Below are 21,771 nucleotides of genomic sequence, written 5' to 3'. Positions count from 1 at the left end.
AGCGCAGGGATCGAACTCGCAACCTCATGGTTCCTAGTTAGATTTGTTAACCACTGCGCCACGACGGGAACTCCTCCCTGTGTTTTCTTATAGTGGTATTACTCTTACTTGACTGGCTTTGTTGAAATAAAATATCAATTTTATAGATACCATTTTGAATATATAGAAAATCACCAGGAATTGAAATAATAATGTCTTAAGATTTTTTATTATAAGGATATATATTATTTAATTCCTACTGCCCATTTAAAAAATAACTTGTCAACATAAATAATGTCTCTGCTTTTGTTTAAGTAGAGCCTTTAGTTAGCTTTTTTCTTTTAACTTAAGAGAAAATTGAGGTATAAATACAGAAAGGGAAAGAAAATGCGTGAATTCTAAATACAGTTTGATGGATTTACTTACATTTAACAAATACTTCTAGCATCCCAGAAGGCTCCCTAATGTTCCTTCCCATTACTAACCTCTCCTCCCCCAAGGCAACCATACCTCTACTCTAACCCTATCTCCCCCAAGGCAGTCACTACCCTGACCTCTATCACTAGAGACTGGTTTTGCCTGTTCTTGTACTTCATTTAAACAGAGTCATAGAGAATGTTCTCTTGCTTTTTGCCTTAGTTTTTATTTTTACATACGTAATACTTTTTGAAGGCTTACTGTAATCATATGTCTCATATCATAGGAATAAATTTTCTGCCATGGTTTGGAGATTTTTATGTTTGACCTTGAAACGTTTAAAATCACGAAGAACTTTGATTTAAACTTCTTTTTGCCTGGAGTTCCCATTTTTTGCTCAGTGGGTTAAGAATCTGACTAGTATCCATGAGGATGTGGGTTTGATCCCTGGCCTCACTCAGAGGGTTAAGGTCCCGGCATTGCCATGAGTTGTGGCACAGACATGGCCCGATCCCACATTGCTGTGGCTGTGGCGTAGGCTGGCAGCTGCAGCTCTGATTCAGCCTCTAGCTTGGGAATTTCCATATGCCACAAGTGCGGCCCTAAAAAGACAGAAAAAAAAAATAATAAAATAAAATAAAGTTGTGGTTGCCAAGGGAGAAGGGGGAGGGAGTGAGATGAACTGGCTGTTTGGGGTTTGTAGGTGCAAACTGTTACATTTAGAATGTGTAAACAATAAGGCCCTACTGTTCAGTACAGGGAACTATATCCAGGCTCTTGGGATTGACCATGATGGAAGAGAATATAAGAAAGGGGTTGTGTGTGTATATATATGTATGACTGGGTTACTTTGCTGTACAGCAGAAATTGCCACAACATTGTAAATCAACTATACTTAAAAAAATTTTTTTAAGTGAAAAAAAAAATGTCAGGAATATATGATGCATACCAAGTAAAGAGATTCTGTAAGCCTGGAATAGGTCCAAAATATCTGTATATTAATAAAACTCCAGATGAAATAAGGCTCTACTTGAAAACTATTGTTAAAAAAAAAAAAAAAATTAAAAAAAAAAAACCCCAAACCTATACAGCCTGAAAAAGTTTTTACTAAGGTAGTCTTTATTCTGTCATTGGTATACTATGCAAACATGTTTACTCAAATCATTATTCTGTTTATAAAGGAATATAGGATACCTGTAGTAATCATTTAAAGTAAAGAGGTTTGTTTATTCTCTGATGATTAAAAAACTTAGATTTTGCCCTTTGTTTTTATGAATAAAAAATATACATTGCAATGTTTGGTTGTTTGTTTTTCTGGAATAACATTTTGATAAATAAAATTGAGTCCTTGAACTTGGGCACATGTTGAACATGTTTCAGTGTAAAATCGCGTTGCAAATATTCAGGTGGAATTTTAGCAACCCTTTAAAGGGTAAACAAAGAGGAATGTCATTTGTCAGTGTTTCTCTTTGCCTTTGACCTAATTTCTTCAGAGAAATATTTTGTTCTTGTGTTCTCAGTCCAGGTTTTCCTGTCATACTGCCTGAACTAGATCAGAGGCTTCTCTGCCCTTTAATCCTTGCCCTGTTTACCATCAGTAGCAGTTGTAAGCTAGTGCCTCATCATAAAATAAAGCCACTGTCTTTCCCATTGATGTTAGTAAATAGTGATAATGTATTTGGGCTTGTGTTAATCAAAGGTTCTTGGGATAGCTTGATCTTTTTCTTTAGGCAAGCACTTCATAGTTGATTGATAAAGAATATGAGTTCCCCCAGATGGCGCAACAGAATTGGCAACGTCTTGGGAGTGCTGGGATGCAGTTCGATCCCTGACCTGGCATAGTAGGTTAAGGATGCAGTTTACCTCAGCTGTGGGTTAGGTTGCAACTGCAGCTTTGGTCTGATCCCTGGTTGGGAGCTCCATATGCTGCTGGGCAGCCAAAAATGGAAAAAAAAAAAAAAAAAAAAAAAAGAATGCACAGATAATCCCTCATCTTATTTAAAATTTGTGGCTAGAATTTATCCAGAAATGTGTGTTTTGTTTGGCCTTGTATTTAAGAACAGACACATAAGAATTAAATTGGTTGAATTAATAATTAAATCCGTTTTAAAATAATGGACTTGTGTATTTTTTTAAAATTTAGATTATTTTGTGAAAATTGAGGTGTGTTTGCCAGTGCATTTTTCCTTGTAATCTGTGGATAGTTATAATCCCAAGGGGCAGAGCTTCCCATAGTTTTAAAAGTTCTTTCTTTTCTTTTTGCATTTTATTTTTTGATTAAAATAAAGTTAATTTACAGTGTTTGCCAGTTTCTCCTGTAAGGCACAGTACCTCAGTTATATATATACATTCTTTTTTAAAATATTCTTTTCCATCATGGTCTAAATCAGGAGATTGGATATAGTTCCCTGTGATATATATAGTACAACCTTGTTGTTTATCTAAAAACTTTTTTGGAGTTCCCTGGTGGCCTAGTGGGTAAGGATTCCTCATTGTCACTGCTGTGTCTTGGGTTTGATCCCTGGCCCAGGAATTTCCACATGCCATGGGTGCAGACAAAAATTAAAAGTAAATAAACAATAAAAAAAGAATTTAAAAAAATGAAAAAAAATTTTTGACCTTTTAATTAATTATTTTTTTTTAGGGTTGCACTGGTGAGATAGGGAAGTTCCCAGGCTAGGGGTCAAATTGGAGCTTCAGCTGCTAGCTCACATCACAGTCACAGCAATGTGGGGTCCGAGCCGCATCTTCGACCTAACACCATAGTCATAGCGACGCTGGATCCATGACCCACTGAATGAGGCCAGGGATCGACCCTGTATCCTCATGGATTCTAATCATATTCGTTTCTGCTTCACCACAATGGGAACTCCCTTTTGGCCTTTTTAATTTGTCTAGTTAGATTACACAAAGGTAACACAAAAATATATTACCTAGTCCTACCAACAGTTAACTAATTCCTATGTATCTTTTGCTTTGTATCTGTTAATCGTTGTATGAGATTCTCCTAACCATGCTGCTCTCGGAGGTCCTTGGTTACCTTTATTAGAGTTAGGTTTGGAGAAGGTTAATGTATATGCCCATATGTCTGTATCCTAAAAGAGAGAAAAGAGAAATAACTTCTAGTTTAAACACAAGATATCTATAGTTGATGCCTTGAAATTTAGAAACCCTTTTTACTGTATCTTTTAACTGCCCTGTATTGTTTCCAAAAGCTGTTTAGTTTCTGAGTGGTTTTTAGGTCAAAGAAATAGGGATTAGTGAAGTAATGAAAGATAATAAGGAAGGTGTGAAATAATTTTATATTCTTACCAAGTCAAGATGCACACAAGTGTGAAAAGAACCTTAAAAATATACTTTTTAACATTTGTTTTAGGGATTAAAATTGATTTTTCTCTTTCAACTTTTGTCTTATTTGTAATTTTTTGTAATAAAGTGTTTGGGAAATTAATTGTTCTCTACTTTTTCCCCCACAGTTTATGCATTCAATTATTTCAGTAAAATGATTACTTAATATAATGGTAGTTTTTAAAATTAACTTTAGTGAATGGAGAAGTTGAAAGAATTTCAGTCAGTCTTTTCTCTAGATGAAGTCTATCACAAAATGAAAGAATCTAGTTAAAATGAACAAAATATGGTTTACTGAACTCATCTTTAAATATGGTTTACTGAACTCATCTTTATCATCTAAGGTGTAAAGTAGGCTCTTCTGGCTAGTGGAGTGAACTACAAAAATTTTTGTCATGTACATAGTTTTCATTTTCAGTGAGTCTTTAAGGTTAAACACTATTTGAAATATTTTTCTCTGTCATTTTACAGCATCTACCCGCTTTGTGAAGTGTGAGAAATGTCATCATTTTTTTGTTGTGCTGTCAGAAGCTGACTCAAAGAAAAGCATAATTAAAGAACCTGAATCAGCGGCAGAAGCTGTAAAATTGGCATTCCAACAGAAACCGCCTCCTCCCCCCAAGAAGGTATAGGTTTCAGCTCAGTCACTCTTTATCTTGAAAACATTTCATTGCTCCCATCTCTCCATCTTATATTGGATCTTAATACTAGTATCTAAGCAAGTCTTCTGAGTTCTTAATATGGACTATGTCTAGCTAAATCGTTATTGATATTTGATACTTGAAATTTAGGTATGGAGTCCATTGCCGTTTTCCTATGTCATGATTAGTGTATTTAGTAGCAATAAAATTAGCTGATGATTATTAAGTAGTGTTAATACTAAGTCAATCTAAAATGATATCCTTAAAATAGAGCAGCTATGGATTTATTTTTGTTAGTTCGTGCCCCTAAATAACACCTGCCTGCAATGTCCCCCCTTAAATTAATCTACTTTATGGTAAAACAGAAGGCTAACAATGGAAGCAAGTAATTTTATTATGACCACTCTGCCAGGGCTCTGCTGTGACTTTTGTGGTGTGAGCTCTTTGTAGGAGTCTCAGACAGCTTGTGATTTGGCCATGTGAGGCACAGCAGAGTGTGTACCACTAAACTCCATTGGAATACTTGGCGTGCTCTTTCTGAGACAAAGGAGCCCTGTTGCTGGGCTGTGTGCCCTCTGTTCTGGCCATGTCTCAGATGTTTGCACCCTTAAATTAGTTCTCCCTCTGCCTCAGTTTAGCTGTCTTCTACTGTTCAGATATCAGTGCATTTGTACCTCCAAATGTGCTATGGCAGATTTAATAATTCATGAATAAAATTTATGAGGAATGACAATTTTAAAAAACCATAATAACATACATATGGTCAACAACTAAACAGTTTGTTATGTAAAAATAATGTAATGGTAAGTATAACTGTTTATATATATATAATTATATAAGAGCTTTATGTATCCCACTAATTTGTGTAGACTTTAGACATCTGAGTCAAAGTTCTAGGAAATAAATAAGCATTTAATTTCAGGAGTTAGTATTAACAGTTAATTTCTGTTTATTAAAGTTGAAGTGATTTACCCTAGGTGCTACACTGTTGGCAGTATCCAAGTTTCAAATAGAGCTTTAATTTCTACTAAGAATAAAGCTTTTAGATTGCCATTTAGATAAATGCTTTAAAGGTATTATCTAAGAAAAAGCTAAATGTGAGTATTAAAATACATTGATGATCGTAGAACAGTTTTTTTTTTTTCTTTTTGTCCTTTTTGTCTTTTCTAGGGCCACACCGGTGGCATGTGGAGGTTCCCAGCCTAGGGATCTAATCGGAGCTTTAGCCTCCGGCCTATACCACAGCCACAGCAATGCCAGATCCAAGCCACATCTTCCACCTACACCGCAGCTCATGGCAATGTCGGCTCCTTAACCCACTGAGCAAGGCCAGGGATGGAACCCGAGACCTCATGGTTCCTAGTTGGATTCGTTAACCACTGCACCACGATGGGAACTCCTAGAACAGTTTTTGATTATATAATGCTTATTTTGAAAAGGTTAGTTTAATAATATATTATCTCTGTGAAGAATATTATTCACATGAATGAGAGAAGTAGAAAAAGAATTTTTTAAAAATGATTGATGGTGATAATTTTCAACCCATGGTGGCAAGTATAGGTATTCTAAGTGACTTGAATATTAACTTTGAAAAATTAAGATCCATGGTATTGTTAATAGAGTAGAAACTGGCATAGAACTGGAGAGTACAGTGATACTTTGTTAAACTAGAAAACAAATGAATTGTGGTTTTGTTCTTTTAGGGTTTGGGGCCTCTGAATCATTGCTATATAATGTATCATGCCCTTGGCATTTTGTTTTGGATGAGAGTCTTTGTCTAGATTTAAAACTGTAAGCAAATGTGCTCAGTATATAACTTTTTATTTTTGCTTTTATTTTAGGGCCACACCTGCCACATATGGAAGTTCCCAGGCTAGGGGTTAAATTGGAGCTACAGCTACTGGCCTACGCCACACCCACAGCAATGCAGGATCTAAGCTGTGTCTTTAACCTATATCACAGCTCATGGCAATCCAGATCCTTAACCCACTGATCGAGGCCAAGGATTGAACCTGCATCCTCATGGATACTAGCCAGATTCGTTTCCACTGAGCCTCTATGGGAACTCCCAGTATATAACTTTTTAATGGGTATATTTTGTGGTAGCTCATGGTAAATTGTTCATATCTAATCATTTTTTCAGATTTATAACTACCTCGACAAGTACGTTGTTGGCCAGTCATTTGCTAAGAAGGTGCTTTCAGTTGCTGTGTATAATCATTATAAGAGAATATATAATAATATCCCAGCTAATCTGAGACAGCAAGCAGAAGTTGAGAAACAGACATCATTAACACCTAGAGGTTAGTGTTTTGATAATTGACCAAAATAGCGATTACTGTACTTAGAAGTAATCCTTATTTTCAACTCTTTGCTTTTGTCTTAAAATAATTTTAGTACAGTATAGCATTTTTTGAAATACAGGCCAGTTCCTGTTAGTGGCTCATGAAATCATTTTGGTAGATCACCAGTAGCATTTAACATAGACAGATAGTTAAATGTGAATAGAAAATACCAGTGTATGTTAACAACTTGTTAATTATTATTTCTTAAAACTTTTATGTTCAGTTATATATGCATGGGTTCTGAGTCATACAGTAAAATGTACTTCTTAAAAGGGGTCTTAGTAAAAAATATTTGAAAGGCATTGATGTACAGATTGAGACATCATTTTTGAATTGTAGACTTAATCACACCAGTTCACTTTGACCAGATCATTGCAGTGCTCTGTATGAATCTTTTGGGTTCAGGATACAGAATTTCATTTGCATAAAGTCAGAGATAAATGGGGATGATAACTCTTATAGAACATGTCCAGCACTCTTTCTTTTGGGTCCCAGCTATAGAGTACAAGGTTAAGGGCACATTTGTAAGTGATTCAAAGTATAATTCCTATTAATGATAGATTTAAATGTACCAATATAATGTAAAATACCAACTTACTGTGGACAATATTGTATGTTATATTAATGGAATGATTTTATTTTGAAAAGTATGAATAGAGTAAAATAAATATTTTAAGGTGGTTTTGTTTTTGGTTTTTTTGGCCAGAGAGTGGTGATTTTTTACTTAGTGCTACAGTCTATTGTTTTACATTCTTTAAGTCATCATTTTACAATTTGAGGGACTTATGCTAAATACCTTTAGTATTAAGTTACTTTTATTTTATTATTATTATTTTTTGGCTTCTTTTTTTGGCTTTTCAGGGCCGCATCTGCCGCATAATGGAGATTTCCAGCTAGGGGTCTAATCAGCTGTAGCCGCTGGCCTACACCACAGCCACAGCAACTCAGGATCTGAGCCACATCTGCGACCTACACCATAGCTCAAGGCAACGCTGGATCCTTAACACTGAGAGAGGCCAGGGATCGAACCCGCCACCTCATTGTTCCTAGTCAGATTCGTTTCTGCTGCGCCACAACAGGAACTCCTTAAATTATTTTTAGTAGTTACTAAGTGTATAACTGATTTGCACAGTGAAGACGCTTGTTCACTGGTTGAACTTACTGCAAAATAGTTATGTAGAGTATCAGTTACTTTATTTTTAGAACTTAAATCATAATAACTAATGAAAGACTTGGAATCTTCATTTTGATAAGGTCCAAGTGGCACTGTTCAATCATGGAGTAAAATGATTTTTTCTGATTCCTTCAGTCAGCACATCAATAGCTGAGCTGTTCTAGGTGCTAGAAAAGCAAATGGTTATACGGTATTTATAGTATGAGGAGTTTAAACTCTTATTGAAGATTTAAATTATTATTACTCTTTTCTTAAAATAGATACCAACTCTGTATTTGACAGATGTGAATATTAGCAGCTAGACAGCCATCATTAACCATGTTTGTTTTTTTTAATATAGAAAGGAAATAACATATAAATTCTATCATAATGTAAAAAGCTGAAAAAATGTTAACATATTCCTTAAAATATTTGGAAGAGGGCAAGAAGTGGAATACTCCTTGTTTGTTCCCCTAAATTAAACAAATATATAATATTTTCATGTTGCCATTTTCATCCTCTTTCTTAGAGTTAGAAATAAGAAGACGGGAGGATGAGTACAGATTTACAAGTAAGTGGCCTCTCCTCAGGTCCTCCTCTGTAATCATTCTTCCTTTCAAGGTCTTCCTCAGTGAAGTATATCAGAATAGTAATGGTAGATATGTATTTGCTTATATATAACTAAGAAAGATATTCTATATCATCTAAACCTGTTTATTATACATGGTATATATAATTTTGGAACCGTTTTTCATAGCTAATTTTTGTAGTTTGTAGATGGGTTATATTAGGTGTTTGATTTTATCTTTTCTGTTGTGATATTTCTTAAAGCATAATGTAGAGAAATACCAAGTATTATATATATTTTTCCTCAATACATCTAGATCTGTATATTAACAGAAGTTATATTTTAAAAAATCTGTGGCTTGAATTTCATATATATATTTTTTTCTTTTTCTTTTTTTTCTTTTTTAGGGTCACACTCGTGGCATTTGGAGGTTCTCAGGCTAGGGGTCCATTTGGAGCTACAGCTGCCGGCCTACACCGCAGCCACAGCAACATCAGATCTGAGCTGTGTCTGCAGCTTACACCATGCTCACAGCAATGATGGACCCTTAACCCACTGAGTGAGGCCAGGGATTGAACCTGCAACCTCATGGTTCTTAGATTCGTTTCCGCTGTGCCACGACAGGAACTCCCTTCTTTTTTTCCTTTTTAGTGCCGTACCTGCAGCATGTGGGACTTCCAGGCTGAGGGTCTAACTGAAGCTGCAGCTGCTGGCCTATGCCACTGCCACAGCAATGACAGATCCAAGCTGCATCTGCAACCTATGCAGCAACGCTAGATCCTTAACCCACCAAGTGAGGGATCAAACCTGCATCTTCACAGGCTTTATGTCAGATTCTTAACCCCTCCGAGCCACAACGGGAACTTCTTTTTTTTTTGGTGGCACCCACAGCATGCAGAAGTTCCCTGGCCAGGGATCAAACCTGAGCTGTAACTGTAATCAGAGCTACAGCAGTGATAGCCCTTAATGGATCCTTAATTTGCTGAACCAGGAGTGAATTCCATTTATCCTTTGTTTTTAAAACCATACAGTTAGGGTCACTATAAGTGTCAGATTTGGCAGAAGGCAGGTTAATCTTCCATCTACTCTGCCAGAAACCACACTGTTTATTTTTTGGTTTTTATGAAAATTAGTATAGATTTGCAAATTATGAATACTCCCCCAACTCACTGTTGTGAGCCTTAGATCTCCTGTATAAGGGTCTGATGGAGGGTTTGGAAGAACCTGATACACCAAGAATAAGGGCCATTCTGATGTTTGCACCCATTTCTTTGGAGATGGCTATAGCTACTACATAGAGAGTGTAGGTTCCAAAGGTATCATAAAAAAATGCATGTTGTCACAAAAGACAAATAATAAACTAGTATGAATATTTTTCACTTAAAAGTTTGATAATTTTACATTTGCCTTTGAACCAAAGCAGTATTATATATCTGTCTGAAGTGGACTGTATTCTCATTCAGAATGAGCCATGAGAACATAACTTAGTTTACTGATTCTGGGATGAGATTTATTACCTGTAATAAAATACGCTATCAATACTATATTCATAAATCTGGCAGATGGCTAATAGAACTATTATGAATTAGTAAAGAAAAGTATATAGTGAATATTTTGAGAGAAATACACAATATATTAGTGTTTTTTTATGTATGTAGTGATGTGATATAATTTAACAATCTTTAGAAATGACCCCTAAAAGTATAGTCTTCTGATGTAATTTAAATGTTAACAAGGAACAGTATTTAAGAACTAAGGCAAAGCAGTTTGTAATTACATATATTGATTGACTTGGAAATTAATATTTTGGGAGTTTATATAGAATTTATTTTCTTATATAGTTTAGTCTTGTCCTATGTGGGATTTTAGGTACTAAAATCTGGGCATTATTGAAAGTTCCTTTGGAAATACGTTAGAGACCAGCATGTCTCTAACATAATAAGACTGATTTTTTTTCCTCTGGCTTTGGAATATAAAGTGTTTTATAGCACAAAGTGAAATAGTTGGCTTGCATATCAGGACTATGTTATACAAATATTTAAACCAGAAAAATAGTAATACTAATAGTAATTCTTCTAAAGCATTTTTAAAACTGTCTGCCAGGTATTGTTTTAAGTGTTTCACTTAAAACATACTCATTTAATCTTCCCCAAACCTGTGAGACAGAAAGTATTATTTTTACCACCATTTTACATTTAAGAAAATTGAAGCACGGGAAATTTAAGTAGTTTGCGTATGGTCGTATAGCTGATGAGCTCCACGCTACTAACTGTCCTAGCCCGACTTGCTCATAGCCCTCATTATAGAGAGCTGCTTATGCAATGAGAGGGACACAAGAACAGAGACTTAACTGAAAGAATAGGAGGGTTATCTCAGGTTTACTCTGGGACATATTTTCATAAAGTGGAATGACAGTCATCATTTATATACTCTTTAAATTATTCCTCTTTGTAAAAAAACACTCATAAAGTTAAATACATACATCCTGTGATTCCACTGTAGTTAATATGCTTCCTGCGCTTGTATTCAAATTATTCACCTAAATTGCTTTTTCCACATTGGGAAGACCTCACTTGAGTCAAGCACTTTCTTTTATTGTCACAATTCCTAACTAGATTTTGCTGAAATTTTTTAAAAAATGGGATTTTTTTGTTTGTTTGCTGAGGACAACTAGCTAACTGAACTAATACAGAAGACTGCATTTTTTTTTTTTTTTGCCTGATGTAGAATATAATGAGGCATAGCATTGTGAATTATTCACTGATCATTAACCCTCAAATATAGCACAGTTTAATATAATTCAAATGTTTATCGAATGCCCATCAACTTTTCTTTTTTTTCTTTTTAGAGCCACATCCACGGCATACGGAAGTTCCCAGGCTAGGGGTTGAATTGGAGCTGCAGCTACAGGCAACTTGGGATTAGAGCTGTGTCTGTGACCTACACCACAGCTCATGGCAGTGCCGGATCCTTAACCCATTGAATGAGGCCAGGGATCAAACTCGTATCCTCTTGGATGCTAGTTGGATTCTACCTACTGAACCACAGTGGGAACTCCCTGAATGCCTATCATTTTTTTGGCCATGCCAACACTATGCAGAAGTTCCCTGGCCAGGGATCCAGCCCAAGCCACAGTAGTTACCAGAGCCACAGCAGTGACAATGCCAAGTCCTTAACCACTAGGCCACCAGGGAACTCCACATGCCTACTAGTTTTGATGAATACCCTTATCTTAAGTGTGACCCAAAGATAGTTGAAAGTGACTGCTAGATGGAATAGAACCGTGATAATAGTTATGTTTACCGAACATCTATCTATTGGTTTGATTAAGACAATAATGCATTAGAAAATACAGATATTCTTTTATTTTGCTTTTTATGGCCACACCCATGGCATATAGAAGTTCCCAGGCTAGGGGCTGAATCCAAGCTATAACTGCCAGACTATGCCACAGCCACAGTAATGCAGAATCTGAGCCATGTGTTCAACCTACACCGTAGCTCACGGTAACGCCAGATCCGTAACCCACTGAGTGAGGCCAGGGATTGAACCTGTGTCCTCAGGAATACTAGTTGGGCTTGTTACCATTGAGCCACAATGGGAACTTCCAGAAAATATTGATATTCTTAACCCATTTATTAGAAACAACCTAAAAATAAATCCTGGAACTATAAACAAGTATGATAATGAACAGATTTTTATTTTTATTTATTTATTTTGCGTTTTAGGGCTGCACCCTTGGCGTATGGAGGATTCTAGGATAGGGGTCTAATCTGAGCTACAGCTGCCGACCTACACCACAGCCACAGCAACTCGGGATCCAAGCTGCATCTGCGACCTATACCACAGCTCACAGCGACGCCAGATCCTTAACCCACTGAGTGATGCCAGGGATCGAACCTGCAGCCTCCTGGTTCCTAGTCGGATTTGTTTTTGCTGTGCCACAACGGGAACTCCAGATTTTAATTAAAAAATTTTTTTTTGTTTTAGGGCCCCACGTTTGGCGATATGGAAGTTCCCAGGCTAGGGCTCAAATTGGAATTAAAACTGCTGGCCTATACCATCCCATAGTAACACCAGATCCAATCCACATCTGTGACTACAAATCTGGTTAATTGAAAAGAGTATTAAGATTCTTTCCTTCAGCCAAGGGAGAGTAAGAATAAGATATATTTATATCTTTTAAAAAAAGTATGTATATATACATTTTTTGAGGGGGGCATACCCGTGGCATATGAAAGTTCCCAGGCTAGGGGTCATATCAGAGCTACAGCTGCTGGCCTGTTGCCACAGCCACAGCAACATGGGATCCAAGCCATGTCTGCAACCTACACTGCAGCTCACAGCAACACAGGATCCTTAACCCACTGAGCGAGGTCAGGGATTGAACCTGCATCCTCCTGGTTACTAGTCAGGTTTGTTACTGCTGAGCCACAATGGGAACTCCAAGATACGTATTTTTAAGGGGCTCAGCTGATTTAACTTTTAGTTCATCAGCAATATGATTCCCAAATAGTTAAGATTATATCTCTAATAAAAGAATTATCAAGGTCCACTTGAGATCCTTTAAAAGCAGAAATTCAGATAGGGCCAGGGATAATGAATCTTACCTTGGTTGGCTTTTTTGGTAGACTCGCACAATCTTTTTTTAATTTTTTTATGGCCACACCCACAGTCTGGAAGTTCCCAGGCTGGGTATTGAATCTGAGCCTCAGCTGCAACCTTTACCACAGCTGTGGCAATTCCAGATTTTTTAACCCACTATACCAGGCTGGGGGTTGAACACCTGCCTCCACGGTAACCTGAGTCATTGCAATTGGATTCTTATCCCACTGTGCCACAGCTGGAACTCCTCACACAATCATTTTTAAACATGGAAGAGACTGTGGAGAGCTCCTGTAAAGATGTCTTAGCATTGTCACTTTATAGGTAAGGAAACAGGCCCAGTAAAGCTAAGAGGGTTGTCATGGTTCTAAGAACCGAGACTAGAGAACCCAGGTTCCCTATTTCTCAGCTCAATGTTTTCCCTTTTCTCTGCAGCCCTGTTTCTTTTCATTTGTACTGAAACACGCACACATACTTTTGTTTATCTTTCAGAGTGCCTCCAATTCAATTGTGTTTTGTTCTAAAACCTTCCAACTGTGTGTTTAAAATAGACAGGGCAGGTATTATCCATTCTGTATTTAGAGCACAGAAAGACAAAGTTTATATGACTTCCTCAAGATCATATAGCTATTTAGAGGCAAAGAAAATGGTACAAAGCTAAAGCTTTCTGACTCTGAGCATTGTTCTATTACACTGCCTTCTTTTGAGTGAAAGGGTATTCCTCAAATGGGTTTATATAAATAAGGAGGGTGGAGTTCCTGTCATGGCTCAGTGGTAACGAACCTGACTAGCATCCATGAGGACGCAGGTTCTATCCCTGGCCTCAGTGGGTTAAGAGTCCTGCATTGCTGTGAGCTGTGGTATAGGTCTCAGATGCAGCTTGAATCTAGCATTGCTGTGGCTGTGGTGTAGGCTGGCAGCTACAGCTCCAATTAGACCCCAGGCCCAGGAACTTCCATATGCCACGGGTGAGGCCCTAAAAGATTAAAAAAAAAGAAGTAAAAATTCATTTCCTTTGCTTGAGTTTCCCTAAATAATGTTTGTGTGTGGTACATTTGTCACTAGATAGTTTGAGGTAAGACAAAATGTCAAAATATTTAAATTTTTTCTAAATAAGTGATTGGTATTAGATGTAGGGTTTTTTTTGGTTGTTGCTTTTTTTAGGGCCACACCTGTGGCATATGGAAGTTCCCCGGCTAGCAGTTGAATCAGAGCTGCAGCTGCTGGCCTATGTCACAGCCACAGCAGCACTGGATCTGAGCCACATCTGTGACCTATGCCAAAGCTTGTGGCAATGCTGGATGCTTAACCCAATGAGCAAGGCCAGAGATCGAACCCAAGTTTTCAGGGACACTATGTCAGGTTCTTAACTTGCTGAGCCACAACGGGAACTCTTAGATGTAGGGTTTTATTGAGCATTTTTTCCAACTAAAATCAAAGCTGTAATAGTGCCTTTGGTATTTTTTTTTCAGAATTGCTTCAAATTGCTGGCATTAGTCCACATGGTAATGCTTTAGGAGCATCAATGCAGCAACAGGTGAATCAACAAATACCTCAGGAAAAACGAGGAGGTGAAGTATTGGATTCTTCCCATGATGACATAAAACTTGAAAAGAGTAATATTTTGCTGCTTGGACCAACTGGGTCAGGTAAATAACTTCCTGGAAAAATTTACTACTCATTTTAAAAACTAGAATACAAATGATTCTATAGACTGTGTTTTATGATTAGGGGATTCTCACTCTTAAGAAAATCTAAGGCCAGTCTTATAATAATTATACAGGCCTTAAAGCTGAATTGGAGGCATTGGTATTGCCCTTTAGGCCAGTCCCTAACATCTTATCAGGAATAATAAAAATAACATACCTTTAGATCTGAATAATAGAGAAAAGATAACAGCAATTTTTTAATTATATACTATTCAAGTTTAGTTTGTTTTGCATTTTTTAGAGAAGTTGTATTTTTAATAAACTTTTAGTTACTATTTCTGTTTGTAGGTAAAACTCTGCTGGCACAAACTCTAGCTAAATGCCTTGATGTCCCTTTTGCTATCTGTGACTGTACGACTTTGACTCAGGCTGGATATGTAGGTGAAGATATTGAATCTGTGATTGCCAAACTGCTCCAGGATGCCAATTATAATGTAGAAAAAGCACAACAAGGTATGTTTCAGTATAGCTTGTCTGTCCCCAGATGTAATCTGTTGGGGAAGAAGTCTAATATAATAGTAAGATCTATAATTGCATAAAAGCAGCTGTATTAAACATTTTCTATCATGTTGACCAAGGGCCACAAAATTTGCTTTGCGTTACTGTCATAAGATGGCTACTCTGGTCAAAATAGACCAAATTACCATTCCATTAGATCCTTAATACCATCATTGTTTTCCTGTTCTGGCTCTCCTCCAGACTCCTAATGCTGGGTGGCCTTGGGGAGGAGACAAGGACAAGTGCAGGAATGTGAATGAGATGTATAGAAACAAATTAGCCTGTTCACCTAGGAGGTGACATAGATGTGGCATTTCTCCTTTCTCCATCATCTGCCCTTGTTTACATGAAGAACTTGACCACTTCCTGTCCAGATTCCTTTGAGACAAGAATATAGATGGGAAGAAATACACTAGTACCAGCACTGTATCCACCTTCTGCTTTCACACTATACCTCTATCTTAGCTTCCCAGAATAAACAACTTGAAAACATTAGTAGGGTAGGTGACTATTGTCAGAGAATTGGTTATGCCCAACTGGTATTCTGTAGAATAAATTATAAAACATTTGCAAAAATGCTGTGTGAGGGAGTTCCTGTTGTGGCTTAGCAGCTTAAGAACCTAACTAGTATCCATGAGGATGCAGGTTTGATCTCATTGATCAGTGGGTTAAGGATCTGGCGTTGCTGTGAGCTGTGGTATAGGTCACCGACACTGCTCGGATCCTGTGTTGCTGTGGCTGTGGTGTAGGCCAGCAGCTGCACCTCTGATTCGACCCCTAGCCTGGGAACTTTCATATGCTGCAGGTGCAGCCCTAAAAAGCAAAAAGCAAAAACAAACAAACAAACAAAAGGTGTGGAAAAGTTAGCAGTGTATTTTTATAATATTAAGCCATTGTATATGTTGTGTTGCTCTCTAGCTGCCTAGTCTTTTAAGGCTGAAGTTAACTTGTGTATATCTTTTTCATATTGTAAATAGAATCCTCCTTAAATTATAGGAATTGTCTTTCTGGATGAAGTAGATAAGATTGGCAGTGTGCCAGGCATTCATCAGTTACGGGATGTAGGTGGAGAAGGCGTTCAGCAAGTAAGCAGTTGAATATTTTGTTCAAGCTCACTAAAAGGAAGGGATTACATCAACCTCCCAAATATTGTACGTTTGGTTTCACATTCAATTAGATTCTGTTTTGTTTATTTCTCCCACTGCAAACTTCACATACCATTTAGTTCAGATCCTAAGAAAAAGCTGTTGGCAGTTTTTAACTACCAAATTACCTTTGTTAGGAAATTTAAAATATTTTAAAGAAATAAATGAAATCTAATTTTTGTTGGTTTTATTCCACAGAGGCCCAGTTAAAAATTTCTAGAGGACTCTTAAAGTTCTGGTTCTAACTAGATATAAATGAACTTGTGCATGTATCTTTTTCTTTTCATTTGATTAGAAAATAAAATAGTGTTTTATTCCTTATAGAGTCATAATTAAAGTCGTAAGGATTAATTGGTTAGCTTGACCTTTTACGGGTAACTATTTATTACAAACTACAGGTTAAGGAAAATTGCTTTTGTTTTTTTGACCAAAGAGAAGTACAATTACAATTATTAAATAAGCTGGATAATGTTTTTTTATAATGGCCTCTCAAAATATAGGTATTCTCACAGTTTAACAGTAGGAGTAGAATAGAATTTTAATTTTCATGAAAGACAAATCTTCAAATATTTTCAAATTTTGAATATTCCTACTGTGATTGGATAACATCTTACAGAGTCATAATTCTGTCTTTATGTTAGAATTTTATCGTTACCAACAAAAACAACCTCTCAGGTTGACTGTTTCCTGAATGTACAGGAGTCCTATAACCATTCCAAATAAATTTATGAATTATTAATGTGCTAGTACATTAGATTTTCATGTTAGTTAAAGAAATGTGGGAGTTTCCTTTAGTTATGCTCATTGACCATAACCACATATTATTTTCCCCATTGAATTCCATTATCTAAAGTATGATAAAGAATATCCTCATATGACAATGCCATAAATCATTCGTTCTTTACTTAGGGCTTATTAAAACTACTAGAAGGCACAATAGTCAATGTTCCAGAAAAGAATTCCCGCAAGCTACGTGGAGAAACGGTACAAGTTGATACAACAAATATTTTGTTTGTTGCATCTGGTGCTTTCAATGGTTTGGATAGAATCATCAGCAGGAGAAAAAATGAAAAGGTAAGTTTGTCTGCGGGGTTACTGGGAGAGAGCATTTGAAGTTAGAGGATCGACCCTTAGTTTCTAATCTCATATCTATTGGCTGCCAGTTGTGGATTTTTAGGAGCTAGGTTTTTTTTAGAGTATACCAGAAAGATATTCCAGTTTTTAAAATTTCAGAGTAGTAATTTGGAAGATTTCTAAATATCATATGTAGACGGCCCTTTTTTAAGTGTAACTTGATGTTTTCAATTTTGTATTTTATCTAAGGTATTCTTTTATTATTTTTGGTAGCTGTTATATCAATAAAATTTCTACTCATTTCTTTTGCCCAATTCCCTGGAGTTGGGTAAAGAGCTTGTCTCCATTGCCTCCACCCATAAAGTCTTCATGGATCAACTGCTGACATTCACAAATGGAGGTTAAGGGAAGGGTTGTAATCCCTTTAGGGTAAAGCCCTAAAAAGCAAAAAAAAAAAAAAAGGCGAAGACCATGTTCTTATATTTATTTCTAATTCATACTTCCAAAAAGAATTTGAAGCTAGAAACATGTAGAAAAGAACAGTTAAAAGTAATGTTAGAAAAGAGATCAGAAACATGTAGAAGGAGGATTTAGATCATTTCACTTTAGCGGAAATTAGGTCACTCTGTTTAGCTTTGAACTTCATAATGAAAATAGGGAGAAGTCATGAGCTAGTTTTTATTGCCTGAAAGAGGAAGGGTATGATATCTTTATGAGAGACAAAGATTAAAAAAAGTTTGTCACATAGATTTTTACAAAGACAGAAATGTAAGAGACTTCAACAGCGATTTTATGGAGGATTAAATGCATCCATTTGGCTGTTGTTTTTTTATCAAAACTCATTGAAAGCCAGGGATACAATATTAAGTAATATATCTATATCCTAACCATATCACAGTGCTTATAGTCATAAGTTTTATTCCTGTTGTCTTTGCTCATGCCCTCCCTTACTTCCATCTGGTTGGCAAATATGTGTTCATTTTCCTAAGACTCAGTCTGTTGAATGGTTAGGTAGTTCTGAAAGGGCTTTCTGGGTCACCTCCTACCCTCCCTATCCATTACATGCCTCTTTTCCTCCTTTCCACTTCTACAGTTGCCTATATAATTGTCTGTCATTGCACCTATGATACATTAATATCCTCATGTGTTCTTCCTATATAAATCCCTTTAGGTTAAGGTAAGGGCTGTATCCCCAGTGTTTTATAATAATGCTAAATAAATATATACATTTACATATATATATATAAAACGTGTGTATATATATTTATTACTATATATGCTTGCTTATATGTATATATAATAAATGTTTAATACATTTTAAGTTATTGAATGAAAGGTATTTTGGTTTCTGATACACTGTCCACACAGCTAAGAGAATCAGGAATGGATTTTCTTTTTAATTATTATTTTTTAATTTTTTTGCTTTTTTGGCTGCCCTGTGGCGTATGGAGTTTCTGGGCCAGGGATCAGATCCGAGCTGCGTTTGCAATCTATGTTGCAGCTGCAGCAGTGGCAGATCCTTTAACCCACTATGCTGGGCCGAGGATCAAACCTGGGCATCCTTGGCACTGCAAGATGGATACCACCGATCCAGTTGCACTGTAGTGAGAACTCCAAGAATGAATTTTTAACTTAAGCTATTTTCTCACATATCATGTACTTCTCTTATATTTTTGACAAAAGCTGTGTGACATAACAAAGTTAAACTTTCTGACGGTAGCTTAGAGTATAGTTCTTTTACACTGACTGAAGCAAGATCCATACACCTTAGATATATAGCCTATTGTAGCAAAGTTATCATTTTTGTTTGATGTCATCCTTACATGTTCTTTATAAAATTGAAATTATTTTAACTCATAGGTAAATGTATGCAACCCCAAATCATGGTTTTAGTAGAATGCTTGTCAATGACTTAAGACACTTGTGGATAATTTCCTTTAAGGTGCTTGTTCTAAAGGCACATTGTTCCTATTCACAGTATAGCAACGTTGACTTTGACTTCAGTTACAAAATAATTACTATCTCTCTTTTCTCTCTCTCTTTTTTTTTTTTTTTTTTTTTTTTGTCTTTTTTTTGTGTGATTTTTTTTGGGCCGCTCCTGCTGCATATGGAGGTTCCCAGGCTAGGGGTATAATCAGAGCTGCGGCCACTGGCCTATGCCAGAGCCACAGCAACTCAGGATCCAAGCCGCATCTGCAGTCTACACCACAGCTCACGGCAACGCCGGATCCTTAACCCACTGAGCAAGGCCAGGGATTGAACCCACAACCTGTGGTTCCTAGTTGGATTCGTTAACCACTGAGCCACGATGGGAACTCCTCTTTTCACAGTTCTTAGACATTTCGGAAACCACACTAGTCTCTAGATCTCAGAAAAATCCTTCAACATCATTATCTGAGTTTTAAGGGATTTTCCTTCATAGTTACCTACCTACTTTTACTAGAATTCATTTTTTGAGATTTGATTAGGTTCTTTTTTTCTGAAGGCAGATGGACCTGAGTTTGAATCCTGGCTTTACCTCTTGCAGCAATGAGAGCTTGGGTGAGGTACTTAACCTCTCTAAGCCTTTTTTCTTCATTGTAAAATATGAATGATAGATAATATTTCCATTTTAAAGATTACATGAGATATGCATGCAAAATGCTGAGCATGATGCAGCTTCATTCTCTTGTTTATCTTTTCTTCGGCAGTATCTTGGATTTGGAACACCATCTAATCTTGGAAAAGGTAGAAGAGCTGCAGCTGCTGCCGACCTTGCCAATCGAAGTGGAGAATCAAATACTCACCAAGACATTGAAGAAAAAGATCGTTTATTACGTCATGTAGAAGCCAGAGATCTCATTGAATTTGGCATGATTCCTGAGTTTGTGGGACGGTTGCCTGTGGTAGTTCCTTTGCATAGCCTAGATGAGAAAACACTTGTACAAATACTAACTGAGCCACGTAATGCTGTTATCCCTCAGTACCAGGCCTTATTCAGCATGGATAAGGTTAGATTTTTATTTTTTTGCACTTAGTTAATTTATGGGGGTTTTGGGTATTCAAATTCTGCGTATGTTAGCCTAACAAATTAAAAAGCAGTATTTGGAGTTCCCGTTATTGCTCAGTGGTTAATGAACCCGACTAATATCCATGAGGATATGGGTTTGATCCCTGGCTTTGCTCAGTGGGTAAAGGATCTGGCATTGCTGTGAGCTGTGGTGTAGGTCTCAGGTGTAGCTCGGATCCCACATTGCTGTGGCTGTGGCATAGGCCAGCAGCTACAGCTCTGATTTGACCCCTAGCCTGGGAACCTCCATATGCCACAGGTGTGGCCGTAAAAAGACCAAAAAAAAAAAAAAAAAGCAGTTCCCGTTGTGGCTCAGTGGTTAACGAATCTGACTAGGAACCATGGGGTTGTGGGTTCAATCCCTGGCCTTGCTCAGTGGGTTGGGGATCCGGCGTTGCCGTGAGCTGTGGTGTAGGTTGCAGATCCCGCATTGTTGTGGCTCTGGTGTAGGCTGGCTGCTGCAGCTCCGATTATACCCCTAGCCTGGGAACCTCCATATGGCGCGGGAGCGGCCCAAGAAAAGGCAAAAAAGACAAAAAAAAAAAAAAAAAAAAAAAAAAAAAAGACCAAAAAAAAGAAAATACTTGTCATCTGGAATACCAGCGTATTTCTCAGTAAATTTGGATCTAGGAATCAGGGAAGGCACATTGTGTTATATTAGACACTTAGGAGTTGGCTTTATTTTTTTTTCTTAATTTAGAATTGACTTATGGCTTAAAGTCCACGAGTATATGTATATAGAAATTATGCTAACAGCTTACCCTTAGCCCCTCAAGCCAGACACACAGGGTTGTCTTTACAGCCTTGATATTCTAAATACTTTCACTGTGACATACTAGGTACACTTTTTTTTTCTAAAGTTAACTCTCAAAGTTCCTATGTGGCGCAGCAGAAACGCATCTGACTAGTATTCATGAGGATGCAGGTTTGATCCCTGGCCGTGCTCAGTGGGTTAAGGATCTGGCGTTGCTGTGAGCTGTGGTGTAGGTCGCAGATGTGGCTGGGATCCCATGTTGCTGTAGCTGTGGCGTAGGCTGGCACCTGTAGCTCCTATTTGACCTTGAGCCTGGGAACGTTCATATGCCATGGCTGCAGCCCTAAAAAGAAAAAAAAAAATATACAGTAAAGCTAACTCTTATATTCACTTCTCCATATCCAGACACCTGGGGTCACTCAAGCCCATATATCCAATGAGATAGCAAATATTTGGGCTTTATGAACTTACTCTCTTAAAATATCA

General features: G+C 37.0%; 1 protein-coding gene across 4 annotated transcripts in view; it reads left to right on the top strand.

The window, feature by feature from the left end:
- CLPX (caseinolytic mitochondrial matrix peptidase chaperone subunit) overlaps nt 1-21,771 on the top strand; it is a 48,181-nt gene that overhangs the window by 17,555 nt on the left and 8,855 nt on the right. For 2 of the 4 annotated variants that reach the window (XM_021100084.1, XM_021100081.1), the window contains exons 4-11: nt 4,216-4,370; nt 6,529-6,688; nt 8,413-8,454; nt 14,529-14,705; nt 15,054-15,218; nt 16,260-16,348; nt 17,318-17,482; nt 20,173-20,472. In XM_021100084.1, coding sequence (XP_020955743.1) covers nt 4,216-4,370; nt 6,529-6,688; nt 8,413-8,454; nt 14,529-14,705; nt 15,054-15,218; nt 16,260-16,348; nt 17,318-17,482; nt 20,173-20,472 — 1,253 coding nt within the window. The remainder of the gene's footprint in view (nt 1-4,215; nt 4,371-6,528; nt 6,689-8,412; nt 8,455-14,528; nt 14,706-15,053; nt 15,219-16,259; nt 16,349-17,317; nt 17,483-20,172; nt 20,473-21,771) is intronic. The other 2 variants (XM_021100093.1, XM_021100092.1) reach the window with 1 other exon arrangement.

The sequence above is a fragment of the Sus scrofa genome, chromosome 1 (genome assembly GCF_000003025.6).
Source record: "Sus scrofa isolate TJ Tabasco breed Duroc chromosome 1, Sscrofa11.1, whole genome shotgun sequence".
In the NCBI taxonomy this organism is placed as follows: Eukaryota; Metazoa; Chordata; class Mammalia; order Artiodactyla; family Suidae; genus Sus; species Sus scrofa.
Note: the sequence above shows the minus strand (reverse complement) of the source record. Positions and strands in the feature narration are given on the sequence as shown.